The sequence below is a fragment of the Peromyscus maniculatus genome, chromosome 5, assembly GCF_049852395.1.
Source record: "Peromyscus maniculatus bairdii isolate BWxNUB_F1_BW_parent chromosome 5, HU_Pman_BW_mat_3.1, whole genome shotgun sequence".
NCBI lineage: Eukaryota > Metazoa > Chordata > Mammalia > Rodentia > Cricetidae > Peromyscus > Peromyscus maniculatus.
The window spans coordinates 10,653,978-10,680,455 of NC_134856.1; the positions used below are offsets into that span (position 1 = coordinate 10,653,978).

Genomic DNA, 26,478 nt, shown 5'->3' on the forward strand with positions numbered 1-26,478 from the left:
GCAACCTGTGGGGCCTCTTAGAGCCCACTCCAGCCGTACTTCCTCCAGGGAGCCTTCCTTGATTGTCCTGGTTAGTCCCTGGCATCTCGCTGGCCTTTAGGCACTGGGGTAGAAAGTGGGGACTGGATAGTCTTCTCAAGCTGCTGGACTCTGGGAGGAAATGCCAGGTCCAGGTAGACAAACAACAGATGGATGAGAAGTTCAGGGTAAAGGTAAGTAAGTAGCATGGAGACCCAACTCAGCCTTGGCACTTGGCCAGCTCTCTTCTAAGCCCGGAAGAATAAGGGGATTGGAGTGTCCAGGCAGGGAGGATGTCACTAGGCCCTGGTGGGGGAGGACAGAGTACCAAGGTCAGGGGTCACAGCAATTCCATTCCTAGGTACCTACTTACCCAAGAGAAATGAAAATGTATGTACGCACACACAAAGTTGAGCATGAATGCTTGCAGCAACATGGCTCACACGAGCCAGGATCCAGTGTGTCAACTGTTGATAAGGGAAAGTTCGGCTACAGGCCACAGGGTGGAATATTACTCACCCAGGGAAAGTACTGAGACCTTATGGTAGGGATGGTTGCACAGGAAGTTCATCATAAAGGGCCACAGACTGTATAAGGGAGTGTCCGGAAGATACACATCCACAGAGGCAGAAAGGGCCTTGCGGGCAGAGCAGGGGTGCTTACTATTTGATGCAGGGTTTCTTAGAGGGACAAAAAAAAAAAAAAAGGTTTCAAAATTAGAATATAGTTATGATTTGGACCTGGAATGTCCCCAGAGGCTCGTGTGTTGAAAACTTAGTCTGTAAATCATTTCCCTGTTGGGAAGTGATAGAAAGTTTAGGAGGTGGGGGCCTGGTTTGAGGAAGGTCCCCCCGGTCATGCCCTTGAGGGTGTCTTCTCCCTTTGTCCATGGTGCAATGGCTTCCCTACCACATTGCTGTTCTCTCACCGTCATGAGGTGTGACATTTTTGCCTCCCGGAATGTCCAATAGCAGTGGAGCCAGCATACCGTGAGCCAAAACCACAAGCCGGAGGAAGTCCCCCTTGTTGCTGACTCAAGTGTTTCGTCACCTTGATGAAAAGTTGACAACAGTTGTGTTACTACATAAGCCCAAAGGCCATGCATGCTTTAGAAGGCGAGGGTCTGACGTTGTTATATCTCAATAAAGCTGCTTTCGGGCCAAGGGCAGGGGTCGGGAAACACAAGTCAAGGGTTCGTCCCAGCTCAGTGTCATACACGGCATGCAAGGTGCAAGACTGAAAAGCGGGGGTGAAGAATTGCCTTGCACAGGGACCCTGGAGAGTTTTCTGTGCAGTTGGAGGCCTGAGCCCCTTAAGAGGCCCCTGTGGGGTGCCTGTAACGGCACGTGCTCCCGGGGTTTGTTTCTCACCTTCTGGGTGTTTGGACCAACTGCTCAGAGCAGGTTGCTCATTGCTCGCACCCTTCCTTTCCCTGTGCTTGTGAGTCGAAGGCATCCCGCTGCCAGGACCTGGCTGGGCCTCAGGTGTGGGGGAAGGGAGGGGACAGAGGGAGTTGTGATTGTAATGTGTGTACCACTGCCCTGAGTACCCACTACTCGCCTCGCGGTTCTGAGATCACCTGGGCTCAGTGAGGCAGTTTTTGCCTGGGTTCTCCAACGGTTCAGGTCAGAGCCATAGGGAAAGTTTCTCAAGCTCAGGTGAGATCAGGAACATTCAGGCTGGTGTGGCCATAGCCAAGGGAGTGCTTTCTTCCACGGCTGATGATAGCTGCCCACCCACTGGTGACTAGAGGTGTGACCCACTGGTGACCAATCTGTGGGACCTAGGCTGCCTGGTAATCTTCAGCACACTGGCCACAGAGAAGTCTTTCCTGTAAATTCTGGATGAGACCTGATCTGGCTGGTCAAAACAGAAACCAAGAGGGATGCAGGACCGTTTCACTTCCTGGGGGGACCCTTGTCTGGAGAACACCCGCACCAGCAGGCTGCTTCTATCCCCAGCCAAGGACTACTCCCAGATTCTCTTTTGGCTTCTTAGAAACGCAGAACACAGTTCCAGGAGGCCCTGGCTTGCTGAAGCTGAACCCTCACAGTCACTGCATACGGAGGCTTTTTAAAAAAAAAAATATAACTGAACCTTTATAGGGAGCTTTCTCATCAATTCCCCAAGGCAGGTTGGAACAGTGGCTTGCAGACAGCTGTGTGTGCTGGGAGACAGACAAAGCAGGAAGGCTCCAGGTCTGAGACAGAAGAGTAGCTATGATTCCCATCAGGAAGGTAGACATCCATTCCATCCCCTAGGATGATGAGCATGGGACTAGCAGCCCTGCAGGCTGACTTGGGTACTCCCAGGCCGGGCCTCAACCCTCACATCCCAGAGAAGGCCCTCACACTCCTCGCTGGCCTACCACCTCTTTGGATTACATTTGCTTCTCTCTGTATTTTTAAACTGAGCCTACTCCGGGAAGAAACTGTCAGGGACACTGGGCCCCACTAGCTTGAGATGAAAACCTGCCAAGGCTCCCAAGCAGGTAGGCGGCAGGAAAGGAAGTTTCTCAAGGAAAAGAACAAGGAATTGGCATACAGACTTGAGGTGTGCCTAACCGGCTCTCTGCATTGCTGATCAGCCCATGTTTGAGTTTCTTGGAGTTTAGAATTTGGGCCGAGTCAGAGAGGGAAAGACTACCGCAAAAGAAAGAGCTGAAAAGGGGAGAGCGTCCCTGTGCTCTGGGCTCCCTGTCCTCGGGGATCACCCTCTGCATGTCACTTGGCCTGGCACTCTTGGTGGATGTGCCTGATTCTTTCCCAAATTTAACTATTCTGTCTTCGGTGTGGGTCAGACCCGGCAACTTCCCAGGAAAGGGAAACAGGATTTAGACCCAGGATTTCTCGGTAAACTTCTTAAATCCTCTACCTGCTATTTTCCTGCCCATGATCGTGATGGGTGGCGACAGGTGTGCCCTGGTTCTGGCCCGATAAGGGTGTCCTGGTATGATGGATAGGTGTTTGGCACTTGGTCGGAGGACTTTCTCCTCGTACTTGGCGGGATGCCGGAGACAACGTGGAGGGCCAAAAAGGTCAGGGCCAAGTCATCCTGGTAAGCCACAAGTATGCTTTGATATCCCAAGCTCCAAATGGGCACAGCCTCCAGCATCACCTAATCTCCTATGGGGCGCACGGCCTTCTTCCTGGTTAGATCCATCGGGAAATCACTGGTGGGCCAGCCTGCCCTCTAGTGGCCCTAAGCCACAACTGCACCCTCCAGGCCTGGCTTTTCACAATGTGGTCGAAAGAGGGACTTGTACCCAGTGAGAGTAGGTACCATTCTGTCTCTTGGGGCATTTCTGCACCCTTTATGGCACTTAACCCTAAAAGAGAAAGGGAGCTATCATGTAATCAGTACTTACTTTGTTCACCTTGCTTTCCTGACCTTGTGTCCGTACAGGTGCATACATTTTGTGTGTGTGTGTGTGTGTGTGTGTGTGTGTGTGTGTGTGTGTGTCTAACCCGAAGAAATAGTTCACACCTTCCAAGATAGGTAGCAAGAGGTCAAGTCACGTTTCATTCTCAACCATGTTGCAAATGTGCCACACACTTGGCCAGGCAAAAAGCCTGGTGTCAAGATGTCAGGGGAGGCGTGGTAGCAGCCCCAGGGATGCGTGCCCCATCTAAAGTCACATCCATGTGGCTCCATCAGAGTAACCTTGTACATTCAAGTGGGAGGGCTGGGCTAGCCCCTCCCTCCACCCAAGAGAGTCTCTCATAGCCCAGGCTTTCCTGGAATGTAGCAGGGAAGGACCTTGAACTTGTGATTCTCCTCCCTGTGTAGCCCAAGGGCTGTGGTTACAAGCCTGTGCCACCATGTCTGGCTTTAGACTAGCTCCTGAGAAGCCAGAGTTGGGATTTTTTATGTACAAGTTCCCACATTTAAATACTGATCATCAATTCAGAAAATAGTTGAAGTATTATGTAGGCCAAACAAATGTGTTTCTATCACGTTATCTTTGATAACGGCCGGGCCGCAGGCGGCAGGCGAGGTACGGGGAGTTGCCCATGGTCACGTGACCAGTGGCTTCCAGCTTCCACTGTCCATCCTAGCACACCTCTGTCACCTCTCCAGTTCTCCAGGCCACGGTGTGGAGGCGGAACACTTCTGACCTCAGAGGAGTAGCAAGTAGTGCATCAGACACCAGCTGCAGGCAGGAAGACCGTCGCCATTTATTGATCACTTGGCTTAGAGTGTAAGGATAGAGTGTAAGGACTTCCTCTTGGAAGTCACAACAGCCATGCAGTCTCAAGGGGTTTCAGAGTCCTGCTGAGGTAGTGGGTGGCCCAGTGGCCTGGCCTAATGTCCTGAAGTACCCATCCCTGAGCCCCTAGGCTTGGCTTCATACCTTATACCAGGAAAGAACAGATGAGCCTGAACTGTCCAGGATCAAACTCGCTCCTAAGCCTGGGCTGAAAGTCCTTGGAAGGGAGGGCTACCTAAATAACAGAGGGGAGAACTGAGGCTCTCGCAGGAGGGGGCTTCGTGCTCAGTCCTCGGTATGTCCCACAGCCCTGACCATTAGGCTACTGGGCCAGTCAGTGTTCTCCCATCCCAGTCCCGGGCAGAAATATGCCCTGGCTTAGCTGCTCCAGATATTTTTATAAATACTTTTGAAAAAGGTACTGAGCATTCAGCCCAGGGTTTCACACATGCCAGGCAAGCACTCTACCACTAAGCTGTATCCCCAGCCCTTTTAGACCTTTTGAGACAGGCTCTTATTAAATTACCCAGGCTGGCCTTGAACTTGCAATCCCTCTGCCTCAGATTTCTGAACAGCTATGAGGCCTATACTATGAGCCTAGCTTCATGTTTTTTAAATAGTAATAAATTAGGTCTTGGACTTGCCTGTGGTCCCTTGGCAAGTTGAGTGTTATGTGATCTGGACAGCATGTCATAGGTGGATTCCTGATCCCATGTACTGCCATTTACAGTGCTAAGAGCCACTGACCAGGTGCCACACTGTAAGTTCCATGTAATGCCACATATGACCTATTCTGTCATATGACCTTCCTACGTCGAGGTCCTAGCACACCAAACATAGCCTTCCCTGTCATATGTCATACATCATAGTACTCCCGTTGTACCAATGTCCCACTGGTAACACATGCCATGTATGATGTATGATCCTCTTTTGGTCAAACAAAGCACTCAGTTCCCAGGAAAGCTCTCCCTAAGGACAGTGACAAGACAAATTCCCTCTTCCTTCCTGGGGCATTCGCAGGATGCTGGGCACCAGCTGGAGTTCTTCTGAGCCCCCTTTCCCGGTGGGTGGTGTGGTCATCACTGGGCTGGACCCAAGAGTCTTGAGAGGTCCATCAGGTTCCTCAGAGAGCCCGGGGCTGCTGGTCAAAGAAGGCGAAGTCCAGCCTGGGCTCCTGGCTCTGTAGACTCTGGGCCACATCGGCAGGAATGGGGTTGTTCCAGAGGCTGTGGGTATAGACACGGGCCTCAGCTCCAGAACTGTCCCCTCATCCTCTCGGCTCTGCTCCTAACCTACCCACAGGGTCACAGATCAAGTCCTAAAGCTGAAGAGTCATCCATGTCACCCAGTGGAGGCAGTACACACCAGTGCAGCCACCTGAGCATGATGCCCCCCACTGGGAGTCAGCTGTACCCCAGACTGTGTGCTCTATCCACTCTTTAGTCCTCACCATCCTCCCAGGCAGGGAAGTTGGGGTTCAGAGACATAAAGTTACAGATGCCAAGTTAATGCAGTTGGCAGATAGCAGAGCTGGGATTTGATCCAGCTCCACTGGCTGCTAAATTCCTAGTGGAATAGTCTAAGTCTCCCTGGATAACCCTCAGCCCTGCCTCTGCCCACAGGAGACTGATTCAAACTGTGGGGTCTATATGACCTTCCACTGCAAGACCCAGCCCTTCATTACCGAATGACTGGAACACAGGAGCCCTGGACCAGCCCGTGAGCCAGGAGTTGGGCTCCACATGCTGTGATCCTGTTCTTCTCCAAGCTGTGCCGTGGACAGTGGCAGGGGAAGAGGAGAAGAGAGGCAAGCATGAGGCCAGGGGCAGGGTTTCCTTCTCCATGTCCTGTGCTAGCAAGACAAGGTCGCCTCCTCCCACACTGCCAGCACATGGCAGTGGAGTCTGAGTCCTGGCGGACAGTAGAAAGGCTGAGGACCTGAGCCCGGGAAGAACTAAGATTGGCAGGGGCTTGGGACCAGCCAGAGTGCTCCAGGACACTGGACAGATTCCTGGGAGGCAAGGGTAGCCCAGTAACCTCTGGGTTTATTTAGGAGGAGGGTCCCTTCTGCATTTCCCCACCCAAGGGTGTCATACTCCACTCTCTTCAGCTGCCCCATCTGCGGCAGGACCTGGGCCAGCTCAGCAGCCACCTCATCACCAAGGAGGTTCCAGGACAGCCTGCAAAGTGGAAGAGGGGCAATCTCAGAGCCAAAAGGACAGCAGGAGGTAGCACCCAGTGCCAGCAGCATCAGGTACCAGAGATGTCACCCACCAGGCGCTTCGGTACCTACCCCTGAAGAACTCCCAGGGCGCAGGTGGTTCCTTCCTCCTACCTGCTCCCACCCTCTCCCCATTCCTGAGCAACCCATGTTCCTCAGAAACGACAACAATGACGCAATGTGCACCAAGCAAGCACCTCGCTGCGACGTCTGCTTCCCACGTGATAGCGTGGGTCATATTTTTCAAACCTCCCCCACACTGTTTTTGCTTTAAGGAATTAATCTTCAATGGAAGTGTATGTCTCTTCTGTCCGTGGAAGCTCCATGGGAAGGAAGGGCAAGTATTGAAGACAGTGGTGCTGAAGGCAGAATTTCCAGTGGGAACCCAGGGTGCTCAGCCCCTTGCTCTGTTCCCACCGGTTAAAAGGGGAGGGTCAAAATCAGCGAGTGCTGACCTGTGGCGTAGGGAGGAGGATTAAGAACTGAGGACGGTGAGGACTGAGGGTGTAGCTCAGTGGCATGGTTCTCACCCGACATGCATGAGTTCTGTCCCCAAGACAGAAGAAACAAATGTCCCCAAACTCTTTAGGATGCAGATCTAGAAATTCTCTGGCATTCTGTGCCCTGTACTTGGGGAGTTAGAATTTTCTTCTTTTCAATGCCCAGGGCCTCAAGTCCTGGCAGTCAGGTCTGACACCTTCACAGTGCTGCCAGAATCTGAGGTCTGAGGCAGTGGGATGGCCAAAGAAGTCACAGCCAGTGGTTTGTGTATATGTGTGTGTGTGTGTGGCTGTCTACCAGCTTCTACTGTGTGCATTATCAACAGCTATTCACAAGCAGTCTCCATAAACCATGAAAAGTACCCACAAGGAAGGTGAAAGACAAAAGCCCTTTGCAGACCATGTGGCCCACCTCCCTTCCCCCCAACAGGTAGAGAGACTGGCAGGGGAGGTCCAGCCACTCTGTCCTGGGAGTGGTTCTGCACATGGGAGTAAGACTGGGGCGGGGAAGAAAGGGCTTCCCATCTCCAGAGCGGAGGACCAGCCGAGGGGCAGGGCCAGCCCCAGAGACATCTGCTCGTCCCAACTCAGGGCCCTCCCAAGCACTCACAAGATTTCTTCCAGGGCTGGGCAGAACATGAGGCTGGTGGCCAGGTGCTTGGCAGCTTGGTCATCAATTTTGCAGGAAATCAGGCTGGGATGGAATGGTGATGGCCCTCTGAGGCAGGGGCCACCACTAGCAGGACCCCCTTCCCCACAGTGAGAGCAGGAGGGACCAGGGTGGCCTGGCCCGGGCCAGGGGGTAAGTCTTGGAAAATCATCCCCCCCCCCACCCCTACCCCCGGGCCCTAAGTCCCATCTCTTCAATGACCCTCCTGGGTGCAAGACTTCCCTGAAAAAGAGCTGTGTTCTTTTTCAAAAGCAGGGCCCCAGACAGCCAGGGAAGGCTACTTACTCAATTTTTCTGAGCCGTGGGAGACTCTTGCAGAAGTATGGGACCCTTCCAGCCAAGTTATTCTCTGCCAAGCTGTGGGATAAGGTAGACACAAGTCAGAACTGCCCCAGACCCTCCCCACCCTGTCCCTCAGTCCAGGCAGGGCCCCACCTCACCTGAACTCTTCTATGTGTGGGCACTGCTTCAGGGCCTGGGCCAGGCCCAGGGCCCCCTCTGGACCCAGATGGCTGGATGGCAGACTGGAGAGGAAAAGGTGAGAGGAGCCTGGGCCAGCTCTGGGGCTGGGAGCCTTCCCTAAGCCTCACGTTCTTAACTGTGCCTCAGACTATAGCAGCAACCTTTGTCCTTGCCCACAAGGAACACAGTGGATGCCAAGGGCCCTCCCTGACCTAAGGGTCTGAGATGCTAAGTCCAAGCCCTGGCTTCATTGTGTATTAGGAAGTCAATTCTTCCATACTGTTCCTAGTCTTAGCTCTCTTCCCCAGGGCTTCATGGGAAGCCATGGACTTGACCTGTAGAGAATGGAACAATGCACTTGTAGCTTTTGCGTGTGGCCTTTTACTGACATTTATCCGAACACCTTCAGAGACTTGCTTTCAGGCAGGACAGCTTGGCTTGGTGACATCTTTTTACAAATGAGGGAACTGAGGCTCAGAAGGGGCGGAAACATGACTAGGGGTTCACAGAGACAACGTGCAGGGTCAATAGCAAGTTGAATCTGGGGACCGGGGGTGGTAGCAGAGGGGCCATGCTGATCTCAGGCTGGGCTGCTCAAGCCATGGCTTGCTTGGCTCCTCCCACTTCTCCTGGGTCCCTTCTCCACTGCTTTGTATGCACAGTTGGCGGGAGGACGCTTACCACAGAACCCTCAGTTGTGGAGACAATCTCTGAGCCAGCCCCAGGGCTGTGGGGTCCCCCAGAGCATTGTTGCCCAGTCTGAAAGAAGAAAGGCAGAGTCATGAGTGTGGGCAGCCTGCTCAGGATCCCCACTCTGCCCTGTTCTGAGGGGACAGGTGGGCCAGGGGGCCCGTGGGGTACCCCACCTGGGTAGATACTCACATGATCTCCTCCAAGCACCTGCAGTGGGTGAGAGACTTTGCCAGTGGCACTCCCCCGGCTGGGCCAATGCTGTTCCCTGACAGGCTGTGGAAGGCGAGGTTAATGGACCCTCTTCTCCCTCATCCCTCCACACTACATTTGTACAAGAGATGCAGCCACGCCTCCCTCCTGGTGGAGCACCAAGACCCAGAGAACAGGTCCTAGGAGGTCACAAATTCCCCTCCTGGGCACCAAGGCTGGGAGAGAGTCCCCTTTCCAGTGCTGGCCTGGGTCAGGGGCCCGTGTCTCCCGGGAGCATGGTGTGGTCCCTGCAGGCTCTTTCCAGTAGGGCCGCGACTCACTCTAACTTCCTGAGGCCTGGAAGCCTCGGCAAGATGGCAGCCAAGTTCTGGGTACCCACGTCTCCAATCTGGTTGTGCCTCAAGCTTGGGGAGAAAGGCAAAGAGGAAGAGCCATCAGCTTGCCGCCCATCCCACCTCGCCGCCCATCCCACCTCGCCGCCCATCCCACCTTGCCCACATCCCTCCTGATTAAGACACACAGAGAAAGGCCGCAGTCCCTACGAGTTTCATCACCCCACATTTGGATGGGATCCCAGTCCTTGGGTCTGTTTAAAATAGTCCCTTGCTGTCATCCTAAAATCTTTCCTGATACTCTTGCACACCGTCTTTGGGAGTCCACGGCTCTCCCTGGAGTGTGGACGTGTGTGAAGGGGACACACTAAGAGGTGAAGGGCTTTCTTGAAGAGATCTCTCTCCCCACCATTGTTCCCTGATGAAGTTGTTTGGAATCTGGGGGAAGGGCAGGCAATTTGTCCCGGCTCCTCCTCGCTGTCAGCAGCTCTGAAGTGATGGCATCAGCCATCATCACCAGTGCCATTCCTGCTCAGCCTAGAGACACAGAGCACAGACCCAGTGGAGCACAAGGGCTTTCCCAGGTGCTGTGTGCAGAACTCTGCAGACCATCAGACCCGTACCAGAAGCTCATACGTCACTCATAAAGCCTCTGGAGGAAAGGGGGCGGAGGGGCAATGACTGCTCCCAGGGTCCCAGGTAAGAAAACGGAGCTGCTAGAGGCTCCCAGTGAGCGTAGGCAAGGGGTGACGCTTTACAGTTCCTGGCCTGCAGCAGACACTACACTCCTCAGCCTAGCCTTGTTTGCCTGGACCCCACCAACAGAGCTCCCCAGGATGGCAAGCTCATGGGGGTCCCCAGTTAAAGGCATCTGAACTGAATGTGGGCTTTCTCTGATATCATTTCTGGCACCACCACCACCACCACCACCACCACCACCACCACCACCACCACCACCATCACCATCACACCACCACCACCAGCACCACCAGCACCACCACCACCACCACCATCACACCACCACCAGCACCACCACCATCACACCACCATCACCACCACCACCACCACCATCACACCACCACCACCAGCACCACCAGCACCACCACCACCACCATCACACCACCACCACCACCACCACCATCACACCACCACCACCACCACCACCATCACACCACCACCACCACCACCACCACCATCACCACACCACCACCATCACACCACCATCACCACCACCACCACCACCATCACACCACCACCACCAGCACCACCAGCACCACCACCACCAGCACCAGCACCACCACCACCACCATCACACCACCACCACCTCCACCACCACCACCATCACACCACCACCACCACCACCACCACCATCACACCACCACCACCACCAGCACCAGCACCACCACCAGCACCACCACCACCACCACCACCACCACCACCACCACCACCACCACCACCTCCACCACCACCACCGTCATCACTGCTGCCTTTTCTGCACCTGGACTGGTCTTGCCTGTGTGAGAGGCAAGAGCTGAGCTAAACTAAACGTAAACTACACTGCCCCGGGAAATGCTTTGCCCTCTTGTTGTGAGGGCTGTTTTCTTTCACACACTGACGTTGAGCCAACTGCCTTGCAGTGGATTGATTGGGGATCCTGTGTGCCACAATCCTTCAGCATGCTACCCGCAGGTCCTGCCAGAGCCAGGACCACAAATGCCCGTGGCACAGCTGGGGTTTGTTTTAGTCACAAGATTTTGTATTTGGGGAAATTCACATTGTAAGAGAGTGTGGCATGCTCTTGTCAAGGCAGCAGGGGCAGTGTCACAAGTGAGCTCTAGTCCGGCCCCTCACTTCCCAAAGTGTGGTTGCTGGCTGGCATCACTGTGGAGCTCATTGGAAACACAATCTGGGCACCTGGGCCTGTACAGTTCCAATTCCCATCTTAACACAAATCTACAGAGACTCCCATGCACATGCAAGGCTTTTGTCGGGGCTCCAAGCCCACCCCGCCAGGTCACCTTTGTATTCGGGAGGACTCTGGTGGCAATGGGAGGCAAGGACAATGAGCACTAACCCCAAAGAGCACAGGGGTGACGTGACCCCAGAGGGAGTCAACTAGGTTCCAGAGGAGGTGCCCAGCATTTCCCTGGATGGTGTCCCAACATAGCTGAGCAGTGGTCACTAATTACTCACCTAAGGTGCTGCAGCAAGGTCATATGACTTAGTCCTTGAATGAGCAAGGCCAGAGAGGAGGCTTCCAGTGGAAAGTGACCGAGGCTAGAAAGAGGAGGCTGGGTGAACTTAGCATCCCTGGGATGTAGATGGCCAGGTGAACTTAGCATCCCTGGGATGCAGATGGCCAGGTGAACTTAGCATCCCTGGGATGCAGACGGAGGCTCTGTCTAGACAGACGCGTGAGGCCTCCGCACTTAGCATACCCACAGCCCTTCAATGTAAAGTGTGAAAAGCAAATGGCGCCCAGAAATTGTGCATGGATTACTGAGTCATATAGCCAGTGGTTCTGTGTTCTTGACCACATGCTTAGACTGAGCAATAACAAAGATCCCACAACAGTGGCCAAAGACTGGCCTCGGGCCTTCTTGAAAGGTGGGTACACTACCATCCCCATTCTACAGATGAGAAGCACTGAGGCTCAGAGAGGAAGGGGGCCTACTTGGGGTCACAAGAGAAAGCAGCAGCAGCAGCAGCAGCAAGAATAGAACCTCAGGACCCCTTTTGAGGGGCCCAGCCATGTGTTACCCACTGGCTGGTGATTCCAAAGTCTCCAGCCTGAGCACAGAAGGGAAGAGTATTAGCCAGGCTTCCACCAAGTGAATGCAGCCAGCCTCTGCTCAGAGCACTCAGCACGCATCATTTCACTTAATCCTCATGATCCCCGAAAATCAAAGCTCGGAAAAAGGACTTAGCCTAGAGAGGTGAAGAGCGTGCCCAAACCAGCATGGCAACGTGGCAGCAGGGCTTGGCCGACTGCCTTGGATTCCTAGAGTCAGGGTTATTAAGGACACATAATCAGTGCTGAAGCTGACAAAGCCTCAGCCAAAGAAGACAGTCAACAGTTTACTAAGAGCCTCTCCACCATACCCGGATGGTGTGGCCCTGCCCAGGGTCCACTTAGAGCCTATCCACCATACCTGATGGTGTGGCCCTGCCCAGGGTCCACTTAGAGCCTATCCACCATACCTGATGGTGTGGCCCTGCCCAGGGTCCACTTAGAGCCTATCCACCATACCTGATGGTGTGGCCCTGCCCAGGGTCCACTTAGAGCCTATCCACCATACCTGATGGTGTGGCCCTGCCCAGGGTCCACTTAGAGCCTATCCACCATACCTGGATGGTGTGGCCCTGCACAGGGTCCACACCCGTAACCTGAGAAGGCAGTGAAGACTACTGGAAGAAGTTGGCTGGGTTTGAGGGGAACTTCCAGTGGAAGAAGACATGGAACTGACAGATCTGTACATTGAGAACCCTTCTTCCAGACAATAAGGAAGGACATGGTAAGGAGGAGCCTGAGTGTCTGGTACTCAAGACCAAGGACGATGGGCAGGATGGTCCATCCTGCAGAACCACCAAACCCCCAGCCCTGGCCAAGGCTTCAGGGCCACACAGATGAGTGATCCAATGGGTGACCTTTAACCTTTAACCTTATTGGGTCTTTAACTCCTCAGATAAAGCTTCTGGAAGATTCTGGAAGGCTGAGCAATCAGAGAGGACCTGGGAAAAGCCCGAGCAATAGCTCCATGGAAAGACGGAGGTTCGTGGTGGCGGGGCTTGGTTTCCTAACGGTCCAGGGTTTCCTAGTGTCTCCCATCCTCACCATTTTCCCCTGGATGAGCTAGGAAGGACAGACTAGCTGCGTGTCATAGCGTGAGATGAAAGACAGGGGGTTGTTTTTCAACTATGTGCAGCACATATGTGGAGAAAAGTCTGGAAAACAGTTCACAGACTGACTGTTCTGGGAAGTTTTCTGAAGGAGCTCATCTCCAGGGGATTTCACCCTCTTTGTTACATATTTTTGAAATTATGGAGCTTTTTATAACCAGGGTGTATTTTGGGTCATCAGAAAAACAGATTCAAAGCAGAAAATGAAGTTAAATGTGCTCACAAGATACTGCCTAAGCCGGGTCTATGTGGGATGGGCTGTTTCTGGCATCTCTATGAATTTAATGATTGCAAATGACGGGAGAGTAAAAGTAGAGAGTTACTGCGGCCGGCAAGACAGCTCAGTAGGTAAAGGTGAGTGCTGCCAAGCCCGGGGCCTGAGCTGGGTCCTTGGATTCCATGGCAGAAAGAAAGAGCTACTCCGTAAAGTTGTTCTCCGACCTCTGAACCTTCACCGTGGCATATGAAGGACTGTGCTGATGCCAGGGGCACAGGAAGGGGTCCTGCCCAGAGTTTTGCGTCCTCTCTTCTGTAACAGCATCTAAGTTACCACTCTTTCTACGTCCAGAGGACAGGGCAGGCCTTAGATCTCCTTTAGCCAATGAGTCAACTGAGAATTTTAGGGACAGGCATGTGACCTGAGCTCACTCAGTACATCTCCAACTGAGCACGGGGAGAAATGTGCTCCTTTTCCACTAAGAGAAAAGAGAGATGTGGAGGGTGCTGCGTGGGACAACACAGACCAGTAAGTAACTGGCCAGTGGATCCAGCCATGCCTCCAGCTGGCTGCCTTGTAGTTTTCTTGAAAAAAAAAAAAAAAAAAGGAAGCCGGCCAACTCCTGCCTTGGCTGCTTTGGTTTGGGGATTTTGTTTCCAGAGACCAAACATCCTGATGACACTCAGCTGGGCAGGGAAGCAAAAGGTGGAAGGAAGTCATCCAGAGACTCACAGGTACATTCAGAGGGGAGGCGGGCGGTGAGTCCTGAGCATGTTTCAGATACTCCTCTGCATGGACGCCACTCCTTCTCCTCCCCATGAACTCCCATTCACTCCCCTCCCAGCTGACCTCCTCCCCCACGCCCCCCATGTACTCCCCGTTTGCTCCTCTCCCAGCGCTCTCCCCTCCCCTCTCCCCCTCCCCCTCCCTCCTCCTCAGCCCCCCCTTCCCTCCTCCTCAGCCCCCCCTCCCTCCTCCTCAGCCCCCTCCCCCTCCTCAGCCCCCCCCCTCACTGACTGTAGCTTCTTGAGCCTGCAGGTCCCCTGAAGGGCTCCCATCAGCAGCTCGATGTTCTCCTCACTGAGATGGTTGTTAGAGAAGCTGTAGGGACCGACCAGAAGGTTCCATTCAGTCAAGTGCCCGGGACAGGCACTGTACCCAGGCCCTGGAGAGACACTGTTCTACCTGTTCCTTGCCCCTCGGCCCTGGGGAGGCTGATTGGGTTTGCAGATAATAGGCTAGGTTTTCTGTGGAGCCTCTACCCCAGGGGCACTCCTTCCCCCAAGGGCCAAGCTCTAGGGTCCCCGCAGGAGGGGTGGCAGTCCCAGCTGGATCAGATAAGAAGGATGCCGGGTGAAGGCTCCAGAGAGGATGAGGGACATGCAAACATGCAAGGACTCTGCTGCCCCTCTCGGCTTTCTGTGCCCTGGCACTCATCACCAGCTGAGGCAGAGGCAGATTCAAGTCCCGGTTCTGACAGATGTGCGGTCCCAACCCAGGGAGGGAGAAAAATCTAGCCCCATGGGTCCAGGGTAAAGGCAAGACCAGGAACACAGTGTTCAGCCCGGGGACTGCTAGGCTTGGTCGGGGAGAGCAGAGACAGGTGGAAGAGCCTCTGTCACCCTGCCAGAGGCAGAGCTGTCCTCTCAGTCCTGCCCGTGGCCAGCCATCCCAACTTACTCCAGCTCTTCCAGATGCTGGCAGTGCCCCAGACCAGATGCCAGGTGGGTGAGGCTCTCTGTGCTGACACAGCTGGAGGTCAGCCTGTTGGGGACAAAGAGAGGCAGATCAGTCAGAGCCCAGGCCTCCCGAGGTCTGCAACTGATGACAGAGGCTGGAAGTGGCTCTTGGGGACAGTGGGTAGGGGACACCTGTCCTCCATAAACCTCTCTGCCCTGGACTAATCAAGTCAGGATGTCCTGGAGGCAGTTGCTGGGCGGTCCTCTAGTCCCCCTTAGCCACAGCTGGTTGCCATGGGAATACCCAGCTGACACTGTACAGCTCTGCACCTTCTGGGGTCCAAGTCTGATAGCTCCAAAGAGGCTTTGTTGGTTTTTGCTTTTCTGAGACAGGGTCTCTCAATGGATGTCCTAAACTCACAGTGTAGACCAGGGTGGCCTCGAACTCACAAAGATCCACCTGCCTCTCCTTCCTGAGTGCTGGGATTAAAGGCGTAAACCACAGAACTGAGCTCAAGTTCATGTGGTTTTTTTTTTTTTTACTTGTTTTAAAAATTTCCTCCACTTAAAATGTTTTCATGTCATTCTATGTACTTATTTATAAAACAGTAAGGAAAACTCCTGAGAGTGGGGGAGGCCCCAAGGGAGGAATACCAAGTTTCTCTATTATTTCAAAACTATGGTTTTGTTTATTTATTTAGTGTGTGGGTGTGTCTGTGTGTATGCATGCACATGCCATGGTGTATGAACATGGAAGTGAGAGGACAGTTTTGGGGAGTTCTTCCCTTCCTCCATGTGGCTCCTGGGGATTGAACTCAGGTCCTCAGGCTTGGCCTTTATTCACTGACCCGTCTCACCGGCTGAGAGTTTCTTGATGTAATCAGTTGCATTGAACATCAAAACACTCCGTTTGAGTTGAGTATGGGGGCCTATTCTAGTCATCCTAGCAATCTGAGGCTGGGACAGGAGGATGGAGAGTTTGGGGCTAACCTGGGTTACATATTGAGACCCTGTCTCAAAATCAAACCCAGCCCAGCCAGACCAAAGCTCCAATCTGCAGTCTTCATTCTGACAGTTGACTCAGGCCAGATTTACCAGTGGAGGCTGAAATCTGTGGACGAAAGTCTGGAGAACTGGATATTGACAGTCTGAAGTGATCTTTCCACAAGTCGTGTGTCAATCCCAAAGAGAAACAGTAATTTTGCAAGTGAAGGAACATGGCAGACACCACCTTTACCAGGTGACACAGTGAGTGTCTGCAGTAAAAGGGCACATCCATTGTTTGCCTCCGATGAAAGGTGGAGAGGTGATGTTCCTGTGATCAGTGCAGGCTCTAAAGCTAAGGCACAGACTTAAAGAGATGCCTGCCTGTAGATGTCAAAGACAGTGTCTAGAAAGACATAGGCAGTAGGAGGGATCACACACACTTACACACACACACACACACACACACACACACTCACACTCACACACACACAAACACACACACACACACACACACACACACACACACTTTTCAGAAAGAAGACAGCAGCTGGTATTCAGTGTTTAAATTCCTGAAGTTCATACTTTCACTAGATTATAGCAAATGAAGCTCTCATTCTTGGGAGAGTCACCAAACCCCCTCTAATGGTTAAAAAAAAAAGAGGATAAAAGGAGGAGGAGAAAGGGGAGAAGGAGGTAAGTGAACAACGTGGGAATATTAACAGATTTAGGGTAAATTCCCAACTCTACAACTTTCTTTTGGAGACAAGATTTCCAGGCTGCCTCAGCCTTCCAAGTGCTTTGCAACCTTTTATTTGCAATTATTCCAGAAGGAAACAGAACAAAACAGAGTATGGAGAAGGGAGTACATTTTTGGGGGTATGGCTGTGTCCCTAAGGTCACATTTAGGACCTCATAGCCCTAGTATCGTGTCCAGGACCCAGGGGCCTGAGCACAGGGTGGGACCAGCATCCTCTGGGCCTGGAACTGAGGATCAGGTGGGGTGGGCAGGCGGGGGGCGGAGGGGGGCGGGGGGGGGGGCCGCTCAATGCAAGTACAAGTCCACATACCGGAAGCTCTTCAGCTCACAGCTAGACAGCAGGAGGTTCTGCAGCAGCCTGGACCTGGTGTCGTCATCATCACTGAAGTTAACCTGAGACAAGCTGAAAAGGGCCAACAATATTCCAGAAGACTGTAGGTTGGACACACTTTGAGGGACCCTCTAAGGGCTTTCCTGGACAACCCTGAGTCTCTGGCCCTTGGCCCAAGTCTGAGTCCCAACCCCAGGGAACTGAGAATATGGCCCAGAGAAGACATTGGAGCAACCAGTGAACCTGAAGCCGCCACAGTGGTGGCAGTGCCAACCTGAGCTGCTGCAGTCTGGCACACGTCTCCATCAACTGTGTCATAAGAAGGCTGTGGTCGGTCCCCAGGTCACAGTGAGCCAACCTGGAAGCAGAGAGGGCAGCTGCAGTTTCGGAGCTCCTGGCTCACGATGGGGTCCCATCCCTGCCTTCACGCTCATGGCATAGGGTAAATACACGTTGATGAAAGAAAGTCCGAGGTTACTATCCAGCTATGATCACCCCTGGGAAGGATGGCCAGGTGGGCAGCTGGCATGCCCAGGCAGATCGTGGACTACATGAGGGTGGGCATGAGGACAAGTAGGTAACTTGGGGCTGAGATCCAGACATGCTCTCGTCCCCAGAATGGATGCATGCAGAGCTGTGTCCACTCAAAAGAGGTGGCACTTTAATTTCCAAAAATATGACATTTGGATGGAGAGGTCATAAATCCAGGCTTCTCTGAGGGTGGAAAGTGGGAGGACTTGGCCAAATTTTGGCTGTCAGGGGTCACAGTTGAGATGGGGCATTTAAGCTGAGATGTGAAGTGTGAGAAAGTGTAACCAGATAAGAGAGGAAGAAAGCAGGCAAGGAAAAGCCATTCTGGATAGAAAGGAGAGCCCATGCACAGGGCCTGCGGTCAGAGAGGGCAAGGTGGCGTCTGAGAAACTGAGTTGATGCGGGTAAGTGGGGTTGTTGGGTTGGAGTGGGGATGGAGAGTGAAGGAACAGCCCTCCCAGAACGTGGAAAGACCGAACATCAAAAGATGCCGAGCAGGGCCATGAGAAACACTGATTCCAAGCAGGGCCACCACCTGCTCCTTGCCACCAGCCACACCCTCGAGGCTCCTGCTGCTGGGTCCCACCTGTTTGCCATGGCCTCAGATTTGTCTTCTTGGTGACAAAATTCCAGCTGGAGCCTCAGCTGCTGCTGGGTCTCAGAGAGGCTGAGGGAGAGACAAGGGTCGGGTGAGACACACGGCAGCCTGTCTTGGCAACTTGAGTAAGCCTGCGTCTGCCTGCTCCCTGACTCGGCTCGTGGTGCAATGCACCCTCCAGCCTCAAACAAAGGCAAGAACACTTGGAAAATGGGAGACGATGCCGAGAGCAGCTGGCACCGTGGTGAAATGTGTTACCACACACGATCCAACCAAAACCTTGCTCCCAACCTCTCCCACCACTGTTATCTATAGGACACGTTACTGCACCCCAGGGCCACTTCTGGGTAACCAGTATGGATTCCCAGCCATGCCTGCCTGACCTTGAACCCTGAGTTTCCTTCTTCTGCCATTGTGGCCTGCCTACTGCACAAGACTACACAAATATGTACACCCATATGTATGTACCATACAAATATGTATATATTATACAAATGTGTGTAGCTCTTCAGACATGCCCACGAGTCTTTACCAGTGACAAAGCTCTTGATCTACAGGACAAGACACCAGTGTCTAGAGGACTGAGGGCAAGGGAAGGTGGCAATGGTCATAGGAAGGCGAATTCCCAGGGGCTCTTCTTGGGACTCACCTTAACTCGGTGAGACGTCCTGAGGCCTGGGCACAGACTTCCATCACAGCTGGTAAACTGACATGGCCCACCCAGGGTTCTTCCAACCTGTCATGGAAAGGGACACAGACAAGGACCCGTGGGGTGAGCATCAATCTAAACCTGGGGGAGGGGGGGTAGTGCCCATGAGGAGCCTGGAGGAGTGTGCATGTTTGTGCATGCATGTGTGTGTGCGTGCGTGCATGCGTGCGTGCGCGTGCGTGCGTGCGTGCGTGCGTGCGTGCGTGCGTGCGTGTGTGTGTGTGTGTGTGTGTGTGTGTGTGTGTGTGATTTTTAAATTATAAAGTCGGGACTGAGGATGTACTAAGTTGGTAGAGTATCTGCTTAGAGTGCACAAGGCCTTGGGTTCCGTCCCTAGCACCACAAAAACCGGGCGTAGTGGTGAATATCTGTAATCTCACCACTCAGGAGGCAGGAGGATCAGGAGTTAAAGGTTATCCTGGGATACATAAAATGCTGTCTCAGAAAACTAAGCAAAACAAAAACCCCAGATAATGGGGGTATGGATATAATATAAACATTATAAACATATATGAACATGTCATAATGAAACCTATTGTTATAATAACTAATATATGCTAATAAAACAAAATAAATTTATGCATTTAGTCGCATGTGTTATGGACCCTGCACGCTTCTACTGTTCTGCTCTGCTAATGTCATCTGCATTAAAAGGGGAATTAATTTAAGAATTCTTTTTAAATTAATAATGATATTTTTCCTTTTGAGACATGGTCTTTCTATGGAAATCACGTTGGTCTCAAACCTGAAGCAATCTCCCTGTTTCAGCTTCCCAAGTGCTAGGATTATAGGGGCTCATCACCAGGCCTGGCTCAAAAATATTTGTTTATGAGCTTCTGTGTGTGTGTGTGTGTGTGTGTGTGTGTGTGTGTGTGTGTGTTCTTGTGTCGTGAGCATGCCACAGCACATATCGGGGTGTGTGGAGGTCAGCAGACAACCTCAGGTGACAAGCCTCATCTTCTACATTGTGTGACACAGGACCTCTTTGGTGTTCCCCACTCCATACGCCAGGCTAGCTGAGCAGAGCGTTCAGGGATGCTCCTGTCTCCAGCTCCCGTCTTCCTTAGGAAGGGGTTGCAGGGATGCACACTACCACCAGCCTTACACAGGTCTGGAGATCTGAACGCAGGCCCTCAAGTTTGCAAGCCATCTCCCCAGCCCAAGAATGTTTTTTTGAAATAATATTTTTCAGATTTAACACAATTTGTTATGTGGGTAAGGTAACGAAACCTAAACATACCTAAACTACAATTCCAATTTTGTATTTAAAAGAAGGAAAATACATATAAAGAGAAAGAAGTGGAGTTGGATACAAGGAAAATGTATGGACTCTCCTTGGCATTGGTTAGATGGCAGAATTTTCATGAGCTATTTTATTTCGATTTTGGTTTTTTTCTTTTTAAGCGATTTATTTATTTTAAATTTATGTGCATTTGTGTTTTGCTTACATGAATGTCTGTGTGAGGGCATCGAGTTCCCTGAACTGGAATTATAGACAGTTGTGAGCTGCCATATGAGTGCTGGGAATTGAACCCTGGTCCCATGGAAGAGCAGCCAGTGCTCTTGACCACTGAGGAATCTCTCCAGCCCTTGATTTTGATTTTCTATGTTTTTCTAAACTTTGTTGTTTGTTTGTTTTTTCAAGACAGGGTTTCTTTGTGTAGTCCTGGCTGTCCTGGAACTCACTTTGTAGACCAGGCTGGCTTTGAACTCAGAGATCCGCCAGCCTCCACCTCCTGAGTGCTGGGACTAAAGGTGTGCACCACCACTGCCAGGATCATTTTCTAAACTTTGTACAAAATGCACAAATGAATTTAGTAGTATGGAAAAGAGTTATTTAAAACATTTCTGCCGTTGGTGGTGGTGGCACACGCCTTTGATCCCAGCACTTGGGAAGCAGAGCCAGGCGGATCTCTGTGAGTTCGAGGCCAGCCTGGTCTACAGAGTGAGATCCACGACAGGCACCAAAACTACACAGAGAAACCCTGTCTCGAAAAACCAAAAAAAACCCAAACAAACAAACAAAAAAAACCCAAAACCAAAAACAAAAAAACAAACAAAAATTCCTGTTTTACATTTCAGTTGCATTATTTTTTTTAAACATTGTTTTCCTTTATGCTAGTCTGGATTTTCTGCCAATTTTTAAAATGTTACTTTTGGACTTGGAAAGTTTAATTTTAAGGTGTTATTTGGGTGATCTAGAAAAGAACTGAACGCAGGGACACAAAGTCATAGTTGTGCACCCACATCACAGCACTTGGCTAGAAGGCGGAAGCGCCCCAAGTGTCCATCAGCAGATGAAGGAGTAAACTGTGGTAGACCCATAGGCTGGGCTACTACTCAGCCTAAAAAGGAAGTTCTCACACCCAACAACATGGGAGAACCTGGAAGACACGCCCGGGGAAACATGGCAGTCACAAAAGGGTAGATACAGCAGGATTCTACCCACAAGAAGCAACTGGAGGAGTCTGGTTCACAGACTGTTCTTGCCAGAGGCTGGGGTAAGTGGAACATGAGGAACTGTTCACTGGAGATAGAACTTCAGTTTTGCAGGATGGAGACTGCACATCAGGGCGAAAGTCTTTAATACTACTGAGCTGTCTGCCTGTGTTATGGTGGCTAATTTCTTTTCTTTTCTTTCTTTTCTCTTTTTTTTTTTTTTTTTTTGTTTTTTCAAGACAGGGTTTCTCTGTGTAGCTTTGCGCCTTTCCTGGAACTCACTTGGTGTCCAGGCTGGCCTCGAACTCACAATGATCCACTTGGCTCTGCTTCCCGAGTGCTGGGATTAAAGGCGTGTGCCACCACCTCCTGGCCGCTAATTTCTTTTTTACTTTTACTTTTTTTTTGGTATTTCACTTTTTATATCTATCTATCTATCTATCTATCTATCTATCTATCTATCTATCTATCTATCTATCTATCTATCTATCCATCCATCCATCTATCTACCTATCTACCTACCTACTATCTATCTATCTATCTATCTATCTATCTATCTATCTATCTATCCATCCATCTATCTACCTATCTACCTACCTACTATCTATCTATCTATCTATCTATCTATCTATCTATCTATCTATCTATCTATCTATCTATCTATATCGACAGGGTCTCATGTAGACCAGACTGGCTTCAAACACTCAAGGCAGTCAAGGCTGTCCTTGATCTTCTGATCCAGGAATTACAGACTCATGGCTATATTTTACTATAATTTTAAGAAATGTGATTTCTTAAATCTTAAAAAAAAAGATAGAATAATCAGCTCTAATGTGCCTTTCTTTGGGCTATGGTCAGTGAGGTTCAGTGCTGCCCATGAAGCCAGGCTTTGGGGTGCAGATTTGTTAGCTCAGCTCATGAAGTCTTTTGACATAACTACCACTTTAGAAAAGCTGGTGGTTGGCCCCAGGGCACATAAGGAAGTGGACAAGCAGAGCCCTGACTGTGATGTGTAGTCGCAGCCCAGAGCCATGGACCAGGAGTGTCCAGGAGCCTGTGTGGATTTGGACCCCACAGTCAGCTGTTCCATGTAAGGACCATGTGAGAATTTCATATTAAACCAGATAATTCATGTCCCTAAGGATTGCCACTGGACTCCTTAGGTGTCCTGGCAGACTACAGTCCTTGTTTACTTGTATGTGTGTGTTTATGTCCTTGGTGTGGTGGCTTGAATGAGAAGCGTCTCCCATAGGCTCAGGCATTTGAACTCTTCGTCTCCAGCTGTCACTGTTTGGGAAGGTTTAGGAGGTACGATCTTGTTAGAGGGTGTCCCTGGAGGTGGGCTTTGAGAGGTCAAAGTTCTTGTCCTCTGCTTTGTGCTTGTGGTTCAAGATGTGATATCTTAGCTTCCTGGAACTACCACATCTGCAGCTTGTTGCCATGTGTCCCCGACATGATGAACTCTTCTTTTTTTTTTTTTTTTTTTTTCAGACAGGGTTTCTCTGTGTAGCCGTGACTATCCTGGATCTCACTCTGTAGCCCAGGCTGGCCTTGAACTCACAGAGATCTACCTGCCTCTGCCTTCTGAGCGCTGGAATTAAAGGTGTGCGCCACCACCCGGCTCAAGATGAGCTCTTGTTCCTCTGGAACCATGAGCCAAAATAAATTCTTTCTTCAAAGTTGCCTTATCACAGCAACAGGAAAAGTAACTAACACATGTGTGTTCATGTCCCAGTGTGTGCCTGTTTGTGTGTGAGGGTGAGTGCATGTGCACATGTGCATACCGGCATTTGGAGACCAGAGGGCAACCTTGGATGCTGATCCTTAGGAACATCCATCTTGTTTTTAGAGGCAGCATCTCACTGATCTGAAGCTTGCCCAGTGGGCTAGGCTGGCTGGCCAAGGAGCCCCAGGGTCCTCCCATCTCCATCTCCTCAATGTCGGGATTGCACCCCTCTTTTCTTTCATGGGATTTCAGTTCTGGGTTTGAACTCGGGTCTTTGTGCGGCAAGGCAAGCAATTCACTGACCGAGCCACCTCCCAGCCCCTGACCCTTACTTTTAAAGAGATTCACAGTGAGATGTTTAGAAGAGGTATTTTTTTGAGATCTGTGTTTTACTTTAAAATACTTTAGCCAAACAAATGTGAAGTAAATATGGAGGAAAATGAGCAATTATCAGACCCAGGAAATGGAATGTGGGTTTTTGAAGATGATTCTCTCTCCTTTTTAGTGTGTTCTTTCTCCAAACGCTTTTACATTATTGTGAACATATAAGCATATTTATTTTATGTTCCATTAGGTGTCCTTCAGAGCTTTCTTCAATTATTTTTAATTGATTTTAATTACTTCCTTTGTGGTGTTTGAGATGAAATCCAGGGCTTCGTATATGCTGACAAGCGCTCTATCAACTGAACTATACACAAAAAGCATGATTTATTTATTTTTAAACCCCAAAGCACAGCCTCCCTCCCCTCAGGGACAGTTTCCCTGTGTGCCTGGGATGGCTCTGGGGTGGAGACATGGACTCTTGAGTACAGGGAATGGCCAGGCTGTGACTGTGGGGGCCCATCTTCCTCAGATTCCCCACTCCCCTGCCCAGTGACGGAGGGTACCTGAGGCCCAGCAACCCTGCTGGTCGATTCACCAGATTCAGGAGGTGGATCAGCTGTGGCAGGTCCAAGTGGCACCTGGTCAGCCTGGGGACGGAGATCAGTTATCGGTATGGCTCGGGCAGGCAGGGTGTCCCTCCTATTGTGTCCCCACAGACTGGGCTTGTCACTCACGAGAGCTCTGACAGCTGTTGAGCCTGGCTCAGGCTGGAAGCCAGTCTGGAGACGTGTTCTGGGCTGAAGCTGCACTCACAGAGCCTGAGGGGGGAAGGCAGGGCAGACCTGAGGCTCCAGCTGCTGTGTCCCCCCCCCCCCCCCCCGGCTCCCCAGAGGACACAGGCCTGGGCTGGGGCCTATGCAAACTGACAGGTGCTGCCTTAGGAGCTGAGTCAGTCACTTGTGGAACTTGACTGCAGGCGCACAGTGCCAGCCTCCAGGCACAGGGTGCCTGCCTGCTACACAGCTCATTTAGATCTCATGGTACATTACAGGCAGCCACTGACTGACCCCAGCACACAGCTGCTGGGTTATTTCTGGGGAGGAAAAGCTGGCTTTGGCAGGGTCAGCCAGACTCTGTGACTAGCGGGGTAGTTCAGGCTCCCTGTGTGGAGGGTGAGCCTGGGCACTGGCTGTGGCCCTGCCCTCCCCCCGCCTACAGGTAAGCTAAGTCTGTTGTCCCTGAAAAGGGACTGCAGGACCCCAAAAACATTCACTTTGATATCAGGCCACTGGTGCCTCAAGGGGCCTCCAGGAGGGGCTGCCATGTAAACGGGCCTTAAAAGGTTAGGAGAATTTTCTCTGAGAAACAGCGGGAGAAGAGAATGCCAGACTCGGCCTGTCGTGAGCAGTACAGGAAGGCCTCATCAGGCAGGACGTGCTGGTAGATGGAGAGAAAGCAAAGGCTGTGTGTGTGTGTGTGTGTGTGTGTGTGTGTGTGTGTGTGTGTGTGCATTGTATGAGAGTGTATATGTATGTAGTGTATATTTCGTGTGTATAGTCTGTGTGATATGTGAGAGATAGTATGTGAAGGGTATGTGCATTTTGTGTATCTAGTACATGTGTGTACTTTCTGTATTATATAATATGGTATAATGTGGTTTATGTGATGTTGGGGATGGAATGGGGACATCCGTGCTCATCAGGAGACCAAACCTGGGTCGAAAGTCAGAAGCAGGCCATCTTAGGAGAGAACCCAGTTGAGGAAGCCATGGGTTCCTCACAGATCAGAATCCCTGCCTTCGTCCTGCTCAACACCCCACCTAGGATTACCTCAGCTTTGTCCAGGCTTCTTCCTCTTTGGACATGCGTATCCGGAAGCTCTGTTCGGAGCCCAGACTGTGAGGAAAGAGGTCAGGGAGGCATCAGCTGGTGCTCTGGGAACCCAGGTCACCGAGGGGGTGCAGAAGAGACAGCGCGGGGAACAGGGCAGATCTTGGCCACACATTCTACGAGGAACAGGTTCTGTACACCTGGCCTTCTCCACCCTGTCGGCACCCCGTCAGGGACAGGCTCAAAACCACACAACATAAAGCTGCAGGGTGGGGGTCTTGTCCCCCACTGTCAGTCAGTGGTGAGCAGCTTACCTCACAGAGATCTCACAGACACGAGGGCAGGAAGGCAGAGTCTCCAGCAGGCACAGGACCCCTTCCTGAGAGATACTGTTGTGACTGAGGCTAGAAGAGAAGCAAAGCTCAGCAGGGTCCTTGCCCCTTCTCTCCCCCTCCCATTTCAGTGTCCAAACACCCATTCTCCAGATGTTGACATCGAGAGAGAGAGAGAGAGAGAGAGAGAGAGAGAGAGAGAGAGAGAGAGAGAGAGAGAGAGGAGAGAGAGACCCGGAAGGGACACTACCCTGCGCAGGAAAGGCACCTGGTCCTGAGTCCCCGAGAGCTGCCCCTACTGAGCCTGCTGTTCCTGTGGCGTGGGACACTGAGAAGCCTGATCAGGCACCCCATCCCTAGCAGGGCCAGAGACTCCCAGAGTACCGAATTCAGTTGCCTAGCAACAGGCTGTATGAGGAGACGGAGAGAGTGGATGACTTCCTGAGAACTCTCCCTTGCCGCAGGTCCTTTTCCAAACCTGTGCCCCACAGATGGAGTGGGATAACCAGGAGCTGGCTGCTGCAGCCCCACCTCACTTGGTAGGCATGGCCTTGCCTCCGTCTCAAGCTAGCTTGCTGCCGGGGTACATGATGGAGGGAAAGGTCTACTCTACCACAAGCCCTAACTTATCTTGAGTGTCTGACACAGGATCTGCCCTTGGTGGGGATGAGAGAGGAGGCCGTCAGAGGCAGGTCCAGGTAAGAGCCACCCCTTCCCATCACTGGCTCTTCTTCTCCAGTTCCCTTGAGGTGTTCTCCGAGGAGACCCACTTGGGCTCTTGTTGAAGGGGGTCCCCCTGGCTG

General features: G+C 51.7%; 1 protein-coding gene across 5 annotated transcripts in view; it reads right to left on the minus strand.

Moving 5' to 3' along the window:
• Positions 1–4,172: 4,172 nt before the first annotated feature.
• Positions 4,173–26,478, minus strand: part of Nlrc5 (NLR family CARD domain containing 5) — an 81,797-nt gene continuing 59,491 nt past the window's right edge. For all 5 annotated transcript variants that reach the window (XM_076571677.1, XM_076571680.1, XM_076571676.1 and 2 more), the window contains 20 exons: positions 25,658–25,747; positions 25,344–25,409; positions 24,249–24,332; positions 24,078–24,161; positions 18,966–19,052; positions 18,305–18,385; positions 17,462–17,545; positions 17,167–17,259; positions 15,114–15,197; positions 14,451–14,534; positions 11,510–11,593; positions 9,305–9,388; positions 8,964–9,047; positions 8,763–8,840; positions 8,060–8,143; positions 7,905–7,976; positions 7,560–7,643; positions 6,325–6,408; positions 5,913–5,996; positions 4,173–5,454 (listed from right to left, as the gene is read on the minus strand). In XM_076571677.1, the coding sequence (XP_076427792.1) occupies positions 5,352–5,454; positions 5,913–5,996; positions 6,325–6,408; positions 7,560–7,643; positions 7,905–7,976; positions 8,060–8,143; positions 8,763–8,840; positions 8,964–9,047; positions 9,305–9,388; positions 11,510–11,593; positions 14,451–14,534; positions 15,114–15,197; positions 17,167–17,259; positions 17,462–17,545; positions 18,305–18,385; positions 18,966–19,052; positions 24,078–24,161; positions 24,249–24,332; positions 25,344–25,409; positions 25,658–25,747 (1,678 nt within the window). In that variant the 3' untranslated portion in view covers positions 4,173–5,351. The remainder of the gene's footprint in view (positions 5,455–5,912; positions 5,997–6,324; positions 6,409–7,559; positions 7,644–7,904; positions 7,977–8,059; positions 8,144–8,762; positions 8,841–8,963; positions 9,048–9,304; positions 9,389–11,509; positions 11,594–14,450; positions 14,535–15,113; positions 15,198–17,166; positions 17,260–17,461; positions 17,546–18,304; positions 18,386–18,965; positions 19,053–24,077; positions 24,162–24,248; positions 24,333–25,343; positions 25,410–25,657; positions 25,748–26,478) is intronic.